Raw genomic sequence first — 11,318 nt, forward strand, 5'->3', positions numbered from 1 at the left:
ACAACGATGAATTCCCATACCTGCTAGGTGAAAGTTTATCAAGAGAAAATCTGTCTGCAACAGTGGTGTTATTGTTAACTAAAACTGTTAAACATTTATTTTTCGCATTTAAAAAAATTTGAAAGTAAAACGTAAACTAAAAAAGGTAAATAAATGTTGCTTTGGCAACTGAATGAAATCAATAAGTTTAAGTCAAATTACTGAAATTACTAAACAATTTATTAAATAAATACTAAATAATTGATATCTAAAAATAAAAGATATAAACAAATAAAATATAAAAAAGAAATATAAATATAAGAAAAACTTTTTTTAATTAATTGAAAATTATAAATATTGCATTGGCAACTAATTTAAATAAATAAAGATCTTATTTACTAAAACAAAACTAAAACTGAGAGTTAGTACTCTCACTAAACTAATACTAAAACTTAGCATAGAAATACTCGTAAAAAAGGACAAAAGCACATCACAAAATGACTAATACAGAAATGTAAAAAATAAAAGCTTAATCAAAATATTAATAAAGTATATAAATAATGCTAAAACAACACTGGTCTGCAAGTCCTACTATTACTATTTAATAATTTGCTATTATTTATTTATTTATTAAATGTAGTTACATTTTAAATTTTGTATGTGACTGTGTAAATGTGCATATAAAATGATACTTATATATTCATAAATATATTTAATTTAAAAAATGTATCCACGCCTTCAGTCTCTCTCTCTCTCTCTCTCTCTCTCTTTAAAAAAAGGGCAAGGCATTTCACGTGATATGGAGAACCACAAAAAAAGAGACCTGATAAGAAAATGAAGAAGAAGAAAAAAAGATAGCAGGGCACGAACATGTAGCCATCTGGAAGCTTTGCCAGTTGTCTCTCAACTCCTGTAGAGAGGTAAGCTCACTAATCCTGTCTCTTATACTTTGCAGATATTTATATACTTTTCCTAGAAAGTTTTTAGTTAGTGGAAATGTAGATATATTGATATTGATATATTGATAAATAAATATGTACAAAGATTTTCAATCAACTAGAAAGTTTCTAAATGATTTCTGAGTGAATGTAGATACGTGTTCTGTACTTTTATTGAAAAATACTGATGAAATCATACTTTTTGTTATTATTATTATTTTAGAGAGGAACTAAAGTAAATATGCCCCAGTCAGCTACCACAAACCTGGGCTACACTCCTCCAGATGGAGGCTGGGGCTGGGCTGTGGTGTTTGGATCCTTCATCTCCATCGGCTGCTCTTACGCCTTTCCCAAGTCCCTTACCATCTACTTCAAGGAAATCCAGGAGTATTTCTCCATCTCCTACAGTGAGATAGCTTGGGTCTCCTCCATCATGCTGGCTACCATGTATGCAGGAGGTTAGAAAGCATATTACTCAACTTTGCATGGTAATATATACATGTATGTCATTTTTGGAAAGCTGCGCCATTGCTTGGCATTCCAGGTGCTCCCACAATCAGGCAGAGCCGTTCAATATGTGCTAGAAGTAAGCAAATAACAGAAGGAGCCCAAATCAAAGATTACTTTGTCCCCATGGTTGCATAATGAGCCAGAGCTGTGATCCTGTTTAGTCTAATTTTGCATAGTCACATCCAAACCAAGTTTAGATTTACAAGTCAAGGTTTAAGTATTACTTTTAATATGAGCATTGCATCATCTTTCTGTGTCACCTTACAGGACCTGTGAGCAGTATTTTGGTGAACCGCTATGGGAGCCGCCCAGTGGTGATAGTTGGTGGGCTAATGGTTGGGGTTGCTATGGTAACGGCTTCTTTTGGCACCACAATTTTGCATTTGTATTTATGCGTGGGAGTCATTGGAGGTACACATTTCAACGTTTATAACATTTATATACATTTTCTTGCTTGTCCTATTGTTCTTCTGCTAATAAAAACCATGCTAGATTGTGATTGGTCAGTACAGTGCACTGGGGTTCCTCCCCTGCATGTGTGTGTGTGTGTGCGTGTGCGTGCGTGTGTGTGTGTGATCAAAGTTTACAACTGCAAGGTCAAATCTGTCTGTTTGATCTCCATGTTTAAATTAATATTCTGGGTTTTAGAAAAACACGCCATTCCTTGTTATTTTGAGGTGAAGTGACTGATCCGAGACGGAATAGAGATTTTGAATGAATCATTCTTTAGAATCAATTTGTTCATGTGTTCTTTTATGATGCATTTGTAAAACTGTGAGTTTCAGTGGCAGCACTCACTAATTCAATAATCACTTGAAGAAAGTCTCAAATTAATAAATCACTGAATCTGTCTTGTTCGACTCAAAATGAGCAAAAACTAGGGAGTAAAATGATTCTCAGCGCTCCAGTGTGCTGACTGCTAAATAGTATTAGATCAGACTCTAAACTATTTAACATCATATCTACACTACCGTTCAAAAGTTTCTTCACAAAGACTGCATTTATTGGATGAAATATACGGTAAAGACAGTAATACTTTTATTTTCAAATATATTCAGCTATTACTCCAGTCTTCAGTGTCACATGATCCTTCAGAAATCATTCTAATATGCTGATTTGATGATCAAGAAACATTTCTGATTATTATCATCAACAATGTTGAAGACAGGTGTGCCACATAATATTTTTGTGGAAATTGTATACATTTTTTAATGATTTAGAATTTTTAAAAGAACAGCTTTTATTTGAAAAGAAATCTTTTGAAACATTAATCGTCTTTTCTGTCACTTTTGATCAATGTAATGTGTCCTTGCTGAATAAAAGTATTCATTTCTTTCTTTCAAAAAAAAAGAAAAGAAAAATCTTCCCAGACTTTTGAATGGTGGTGTATGTCAGTGTGACTGGAACATTAGACCCTTCTCTCAAAGAGGAATTTTGAGCATTATGGAGTATGTCAAATCCTATTTACTTTTGATACCTACAATGCTGGGTTATTTTTTCTGCCCATCCGCTGAGTTTTGAGTGTTGAAGCGCGGGCTTTTTGCGTCCTCTTCAGGAGAGAGAGCTGTCTGCGCCGCCGAACTGGTGCACTTCTTCAGTGAAAGAAAGGTTTGTATACGGTTTATTTCATCTATAAAGTCTTTACTGTGCTGTAAAAGATTTATTTTACACAAGGCAACATACAGGGTCGAGATGTCAGTCAGGTGACTGCACCAGCAGCGGTTGTTTTGCATGAGAGAAACACCTTTTGCCTTGCATAACATAAACTGATTTCAATTTATAATACTGAATTTAATTTATTTTGATGTTAAAATATGTTCTCTAATCTCAGTACTGGTTGTTTATGGGCAGGATATGGAGTCAGTCACGGCATCTTTCAGCTGTAAGTGAAATGCGAGGCGGCGGTCTGAGGTTCGCAGTTTCCCCGCCGAACAGCAGCCCATCACCGGCTCAGATTTCAGCGACACACCTATTTCGGTTAAAAAGGATAACAGAGAACGGTTTAATACACTTGAATTAAAATGTTACTTTTAAATATTACATTTTTATTTCTAAAATGCTTGTTAACCGAGTTAAAATGTATGTAATATTGTGTAAACTATGCTGTATTCACCCAAATAAATTCAATTTGTCAATGTGTTCTTGCTTATAAATGAATGTTCACCTTTTGATTATTACTGTTGCCGCTAGTAATTCTGAGTGTGTGATTTCTAGTTTCCAACCCATTTTTAGCCAGCAATTATATAGTAATTTTTAAACAAATAATACAACCCAACATGTTGGGTCAAACATTTAACCCAACCAGTCAAAATAACCCAGCATGTGTTCTGTCCAATATTTAACCAGCGCTGGGTTGCCAAATAAGCCATGGTTATTTTTAACCCTCAAGTAGAGTACTTTTATTGGAGTGATGTGTCCTCAGGACATCTGTACTTCTCAAATACAGGATTTATGTACTTTGTCAAATGTTAACTCGTTGAAAATTCACATAAAATGCTTTTGTTTTACAGGCTTTGGCTTAGCTTTTAACCTGCAACCATCTCTTACGATAATCGGTAAATACTTCCTTGTGAAAAGGCCAATAGCAAATGGCCTGGCAATGGCGGGTAGCCCGGTCTTCCTGTCCACCCTGGCTCCCCTCAACCAGTTTCTCTTTGACCATTTTGGATGGCGAGGAAGCTTCCTCATCCTCGGAGGAGTGCTGCTCAACTGCTGCGTGGCAGGATCCCTTATGAGACCCATCAAGATAAAAACAAAACTGCCAGTGAGGAAAACCACTGATGAGAATGACACAGGAAAACTGGACGTCACCTCTCAGACAGCTGGACGAGACGAGTCCAAGCAGTCAGTCTGTGCCACGAAAGTCAACCAATTCATTGATGTCTCCCTCTTAAAGCACAGAGGTTTCCTTATCTATCTGGTGGGGAATGTGCTCATGTTTTTTGGATTTTTTGCTCCAGTGGTCTTCCTGGCACCATATGCCAAGCATCAGGGGATAGATGAGTACTCCGCAGCATTCCTGCTCTCCATATTTGCTCTAGTAGACATGTTTGCACGTCCAGGAACGGGTTTGGTCGCCAACACCAGATGGATCAGACCCAAGATCCAGTATTTCTTCAGCTTCGCTGTGACATATAATGGCCTGTGCCATATGATGTGTCCGCTCTTACCAGGTTACAGTGGCCTGGTGGTGTACGCAGTTTTCTTTGGCCTGGCTTTTGGGATGGTGTGTGCTCTCCTGTTCGAGGTACTCATGGATTTGGTGGGAGCCCAGCGGTTCTCCAGTGCGGTTGGGCTTGCTACCATTATAGAGTGTGGGCCTGTCCTGCTGGGGCCACCGATCTCTGGTAAGTCCAAATATGAGATCCTCACTGACTGACATATCTCTCTGCGTTACAATGTTCTGGATGTTTATTCACAGATATCTTCCTCAGGTTTGCTGGTCGACATCTTCATGGACTACAAATACATGTACTTTGCTTGTGGCATGATGATGCTGCTTGGAGGTATCTTCCTTTTCATCATGAACTATTACAACTACAGATGGTTGGAAAAGGAAGGGAAACAGAGAAAGGTGGTAGAGCTAGAGATCGGCTCAGCCAAAGAGCTTGCTGCTAATGAGGAGGACAAAGACAACGAGGAAGAGATCAAACTCAGCACAGAGGAAGCAGCAGACTCCACCAGCAAAGAGCCCTGAATCTGTCTTCTTTTGTTAGAATCTATCTATCTATCTTTTTTGTTGTTCTCTGTCTTACTGATGTTCTGAATATCATTCTATCTGTCGTTCTGTCCGCATGTCTATTTAAGTAATTCTGTCAACTTATCTATCATTTTATATATATATATATATATATATATGTGTGTGTGTGTGTGTGTGTGTTACTGTTTAGGGGTCTTTCTTTCTCTTGTTCTACCTGTCTGTTCTATCCATATGTCCATTTAGCTGTCATTCTATCTATCTGCCATTCTATGTCTTAATATCTGTTCTGTCCGTCAGCCTATCGATCTGTCAATTTATGTTGTTCTGTCTACTTATTTATTGTTCTGTCATTGTATTTATACGTCTGTATATCTATCTGTCGTTCTATCTTTCTGTTGTTCCGTCATTCTGTCTGTCTGATAGGTAGATGTCTGTCTACCTATCTATGTATATCTGTCGTTCTATCTATATGTCTGTCTGTCTGTCTATCTATCGAGAGAGAGAAAAAGAGTTGAAATGATTTGATAACTGTTCCTGTATATTATGTTAAAGTTTCCACTGTGATATAAGAGACATAAAGTAGTAACGGTAGGATTTCAGAAAATATCTGACTGCTGAATGCTGAGACTGACCAATCAGAATCAAGTATTCCAGAAATCTGCATTTTGTAATTTATTAAGATTTATTGCTTTAATTGTAGAGTTTTCGTTGTATATTATTACTTTAAAAATTATATAGGTTTAATTTCAATCTAAAAAAGGTTATGCAGATTGGCAAACAGATGATGAAAAACAGATGAGTGTACATTATTATAACAGACATTAAAATTCACAGTGACAAATGAATATAGTGAAGTGTCTTAAGAAAAAAAAAACATTTCAACACACTCATTGTAGGTTCATTCTTTACACTTTGATTAAAAAACAGTGATTTGTTTAGTATATCTAAACTCAGAAACACTACTTACATCTCAGAGCACCAATATTACTCAAGTCAGGAGAACTGATCTGTCATATGGTCATCATAGCTTTTAGTCGCTGATCTATGCATAGAAACACTACAGGCCTTATTTAAGAGTGGAATGTATGTACCAGACGATTAAACACATTCCAAAGCTTTAAATATATTTGCTATGCAAGCTTTGCTATATGTACAAATCTATGTTACAGACCCAGCCATCCTTGTTTAAAGCGATAGTTCACCCAAAAATGACTATTCTGTCTTCGTTTACTTGCCCTAATGTTACCTGTATGCATTTCTTTCTACTCTGGATCACAAACAAAGATATTTTGAAGAATGTTGTGCCCAAACAACATCGGACCCCATTGACTCTCAATACAGAGACATTTATCAAAGTATCTTTTTTGCGTTTTCCACAGAGGAAAGAAAGTCTTACAGATTTGGAACAGTCCCATTTAGAAAAAAAAGCACTTTGGAGCCATGGCCTTTTCATTCGACACACACACAAAACAGACATGAACAGAAACTTATTCAAGTAAAAAAAGCCAGAGAGGGTTACAGCTTTAGCCAGGGATGTTTGAGACACTGAGCTGCTGTTGCCCTCCGTTCTGGCAGGAAGTCCAACATATGTAACAGGAAATCAGAGAAAAGTGAGGCCTCTCTGAGGAGAAAGTGATATTTCTCTACCAACACTTCGTACAGCCCCCATGCACGGAGGACAGCTATTCGCCGCAGGTCACCTGTGCAACAACAAACGTAGTTAAAGCAATGAAACCACTGCAAGACTTCTTTTGGAGAATAACATAAATTTTACTTTGGTAATCATACACATCCTTCTTGCACTAAAATGATGAATTTGACCTGTCCACACCAAGATGAATAAGGAAAGACAAATCTAGTATTGTACTTACCTTTGCGGTTGAAATACTGATAGGAATATTTCCCAGACAGAGCCACTGACACTGGGATCTTACCCAGGAGCTCAATAATATGAGCCAGGTGGTCTAAAAATAATAGAAATGGTCAACCCCACAAATCTACACTTCTCTAATAAAAAATATTGATGATGGCTATTAAATAGTTTACCTTCCTCTAAGGAGAAATTATGCCCTGCTTTGGGTTCAAATAAGGAATCACCAGTAACAAGCTCAAATGCCTATTGAAAAATAATACAGATAAAAAGAAACAGTGTTGGGTAGTAACTGATTACATGTAATCTGGATTACATGATCAGATTTGAAAAAGATTACATAATTAGTAAATTATTCTTTTTTTTCTCTTTTAAATTTACCTTCCTAAAAATCCTACTGTCATGCTTTGACTATACTCACGAATGTTGTGTAAATAGATTTGCAAACCATGCTTCTGAATTCGTAAAAATAATCTAAAAAAGTAGCCAGATTATGTTACCTAAAAATGAGTAACCTAGATTGTTACAAACTACAGTTTTCATAAAGTAATCTGTAATTTGTATAATCTACTCAGCTCTGAAAAGAAATGATTAATAATACATATAAAATTATAAAAATACATTTATATTAATGATGAACTTAGATTTATATTAATATATTTATTTAATAAAATATATATTTTTATATATTTTATCATTCTAATGCATCAAAACTGAAGCAAATGTTTTAAACAATTAACTTTTTTTTTCACTAAATATGACTTAAAACTACAAACAACAAGATCAATGCCTGCTTACAATGAAGTAATCCAAGTAATCCAATCATGTGCTAAACAGTTGTACACTTTTGAAACCCCTGACGAAATTTTCTAGTAGGATGGCTCTATTTCGTCAAACACTGTCGACAGCTGTAGACTCACCAAGCAGGCCACACTCCAGATGTCAGCTGGAGGACCATATTCAGAGCCTAGAAGAACCTCCAGAGAGCGATACTGTCTGGTCTGGATCTCTTGACAAAAGTGTTTGTACTATAACAACAAGAAAAGAGGTTAAGTAATCTAATCAGGTATACACATCAAGTGATTTCATTGATCCATATGCTTCCACAAGAGCACGCTGTGCATTCTTTGACTTTGAGGAAAGCATTATATGAATTCAGTGAATGTGTCGCACCACCCAACATGAGCTGCCAAGGTCTGCAATTTTCACCGTGATATTATCCAAGTTTCCAGGCTTTGCAGCTGCTTCTGTGTGAAAGTAGTAGATGATTAATTAATGCTACATATATTACAGTGATACAATGTAATGATTTACTTCATTCACATTTAATAATTTTCCTACCGGGATCCTGGAGGATTGTGGTTTTAATGGCTGAAGTGTAAGTTTGTTTCGCGCCCCCTGGAAGACGAGATGAGGACTGCGATGTGAGACACAGCATGATGTTCTCAGGCTTGATGTCTGTGTGAATGATCTTGCAGTGGCTGTGAAGATACTCTAGACCTTCAAGAACCTGAGACAGATACAGTTTTTCAGGTCTTGTGCTGATTTATATGGTCTTTCTTTTTTTAGACACCAGGTCTAAATGAAACTTTACACACATTAGAAGTGTCTCACCTGAGTGATGACGTGTTTGACGCAGGTGAGAGAGAGACCTGGATTCCCAAAACACACTTGCCAACAGTGCAAGTCTGGTCCCAGCAGCTCCAACACCAGACAAATATCTACATAGTGGTCAAGAATCAACTAACAATATGTATTTCTGTATTATATAAAGACTAAAATTCTATAAAGGTATACCCCAAATTTCCCACAAAACAGATCTGAAATGTTGAGAATTTTATACAACAGTTAGTTTGTCTTTGAATTTGATTTACTGAGCAGCGTTCCAAAAGTGCCGAAATATGGGACTTTTAAACTGTAGCGTTCCACATGCGGTCACATTTATTGTTTATTGTTATTATAAACTGTTGAAATCCAGTAATTTCAATAGGAATCTGCTCGATTGGAAGTTTCATATGAGGGGGGAAAGCTCTCCATGCAAATTTCACTCAGGTTCAAGCTGCTTAGTTTCAAAGTGACGACTTTGTTAGCAGGGCTTAATACATCGCTAAGCTATTGACATACCTTTTTTGCCTACGAATTTTGGCTGAAATTCTGCAAATGAAGGTCCACCTAGAATACTTATTAGTGTGTTGGGGATTTTTTAGTGACTCTCTGGTACAACATTATGCCGTGTGTTTTGAGTTTGAGCTATGTCAAGTTAATTCTTTGTCGTCTAATTTTTTATCTTAAAATCAATTTTATACACCATCATTTTCGTTTCTATAACGTGTGAATATATCCCCTATCGTATTCTACAACAAAAACAATCAGAGCGCCTTGTTATCACTAGTTTTATTTTGATTTCCCGAGTCCGCTATTAGCAAATAGCCCGCTAGCATAGCCAGCGTGGTTGCCGCTAACCTCGCTTACATTACAAATACTCTATTCACACAAATTACCATTGTTTTACTCACTGTTACATGCTTTAATGGCGGATGTGTGCTAGTAAATGCTTTAATTACATCTCGCCTTGATTACTGCAACGCTCTTTTTCCGGATTACCAGTACGCTCCATCTCTCGATTGCAATATATTCAAAATTCTGCAGCGAGAATGCTAACTTACACTAAACGATCTGCACATATCACTCCTATTCTATTCAACTTCCACTGGCTACCTGTGCCCTCTCGTATCATTTATAAAATTCTTCTGCTTACCTTTAAGTCACTCCATGGTCTTGCACCTACCTATCTCTCTGACCTGCTTTCTCCATATATTCCCTCTCGTCCACTTCGATCATCTGGAGTTGAACTTCTTTGTGTTCCGAGATTTCGCCTTTTATCTATGGGAGGTAGATCTTTCTCTGCTATGGCTCCCAAACTTTGTTTGAACAAACTTTCTGACACTGCAGAGAAAACACATTAACAAGAAGCTGCTGATGGAACATCCGACTAAAATAAGCTGCACAAAGCCAAAAGAATCCAAGTGTTTATCTGTAGCATTTAGGGCAGTGAATATTATGCAGTATCTGGAATGGAATGTAAAGCACATTATACTCACACATGACATCATCATCTATAAAAATTGCAAAAACACGTACCGTGCAGTTTGGAGCATGAGTTGCTGTGGTTTCTGTGCATTGTCTTGCATGTGGTGCTAAAAATAACCACCAGTCAACTGGGGAAGAGAGAGAGAGAAATACATTAGCTGTCTGCGGTTAAAGGCAGAGTAAGTGATTTCTGGTAGCCAATGTTGATATTTGAAATCACCAAAACAAACACGCCTCTACCCCAAAAGGGTCTTGCCCCTATTTTGATAGCTCCGCCCCACATATACGTACGCAACCCAGGCAACACTCGTTTTTTTTGTGCTTTTGATTTTGATTATGATACTGTATTATTACTGTGGTATGCAACTGCAACCACATGTTCTGGACTTGGAAAATGTCTTGTCCATGTATATAGGAATGTATTTGCTTCTGTCATTGTGCAGTGTCCTTGAGCTTGGGAAAGGCGCTATATAAATTAAACGTATTATTATTATAAACAATATCTGCAAATTTACGAAGCTGAAAGTTCAATGCTTCAATGACTACAACGAGTTACTTCCTGGGTTCGTGACATCACAAACCAAGATAAACCCCGCCCTCGGGAAAAGGCAGCAAAGGGGGCGAGGCCATGCTGCGCTGCTTTAGAGAAGAGGAAGAGAAAACTAGAGGTGCACGTAAAAATCTATTCATATATGAATCGCGATTTTGTCTTATATACCTAATACCTGATACCTAATCGCGAGGTGGATAGTTACCTACAATTAATTGTAGGAAACAAACCTAGCAAATGTCTTCTATTGTTTTCCAATGATGAAGCAGCTCTTTATTGCATGTGCAGCTTGTGAATGACTCTGTACTGCAGGTAAAGATGATTTATATCCAAAACAGTATTTACAAAAAAAAAAAGAAAAAGAAAATATGGCCACACTTTTTTTGATGGGTTGCCTGTTACTGTTGAAAGGCTAGAAACACCCCTGAATCCAATCATAAAGGGGTGCTAATTTTACTATGAAAATCAGATGAATATCATTTGTCAAGTGTTTATTATTGTTGTAGTGCTTCATTTTGCATAAATGATATTATGAAAGGATACGAATGCCGTTCACACCAGCTATCTTAAACTCATCCAGTAACTGCACTATACGTCCTTTAAGAGGGTTACGGGCTGTGGGACCAGTGGCCTGGAGAGAGGGAAAAGCTTTTGAGATGTACAAACACACAATGGAAGAGA

The 11,318-nt window shown here is 36.9% G+C and overlaps 2 protein-coding genes across 2 annotated transcripts in view; one reads left to right on the forward strand and one right to left on the reverse strand.

Annotated features, from left to right (window-relative positions):
* Window positions 1–799: 799 nt before the first annotated feature.
* LOC107705697 (monocarboxylate transporter 2-like) lies at window positions 800–5,239 on the forward strand. Its single transcript, XM_016509104.1, has 5 exons — window positions 800–899; window positions 1,141–1,375; window positions 1,695–1,838; window positions 3,938–4,774; window positions 4,862–5,239. The coding sequence occupies exons 2-5, from the start codon at window positions 1,159–1,161 to the stop codon at window positions 5,122–5,124; spliced, it is 1,461 nt and encodes a 486-aa protein (XP_016364590.1). The 5' UTR covers window positions 800–899; window positions 1,141–1,158; the 3' UTR covers window positions 5,125–5,239.
* An 898-nt stretch (window positions 5,240–6,137) lies between these two features.
* Window positions 6,138–11,318, reverse strand: part of LOC107705652 (SRSF protein kinase 3-like) — a 10,818-nt gene continuing 5,637 nt past the window's right edge. Inside the window, exons 2-9 of the mRNA XM_016509044.1 lie at window positions 11,181–11,268; window positions 8,612–8,718; window positions 8,339–8,507; window positions 8,171–8,244; window positions 7,918–8,025; window positions 7,174–7,243; window positions 6,999–7,091; window positions 6,138–6,827 (exon numbers count right to left, since the gene is read on the reverse strand). Coding sequence (XP_016364530.1) covers window positions 6,643–6,827; window positions 6,999–7,091; window positions 7,174–7,243; window positions 7,918–8,025; window positions 8,171–8,244; window positions 8,339–8,507; window positions 8,612–8,718; window positions 11,181–11,268 — 894 coding nt within the window. The 3' untranslated portion in view covers window positions 6,138–6,642. The remainder of the gene's footprint in view (window positions 6,828–6,998; window positions 7,092–7,173; window positions 7,244–7,917; window positions 8,026–8,170; window positions 8,245–8,338; window positions 8,508–8,611; window positions 8,719–11,180; window positions 11,269–11,318) is intronic.

This window comes from Sinocyclocheilus rhinocerous, unplaced genomic scaffold (assembly GCF_001515625.1).
Source record: "Sinocyclocheilus rhinocerous isolate Xijiao unplaced genomic scaffold, SAMN03320098_v1.1 scaffold263, whole genome shotgun sequence".
In the NCBI taxonomy this organism is placed as follows: Eukaryota; Metazoa; Chordata; class Actinopteri; order Cypriniformes; family Cyprinidae; genus Sinocyclocheilus; species Sinocyclocheilus rhinocerous.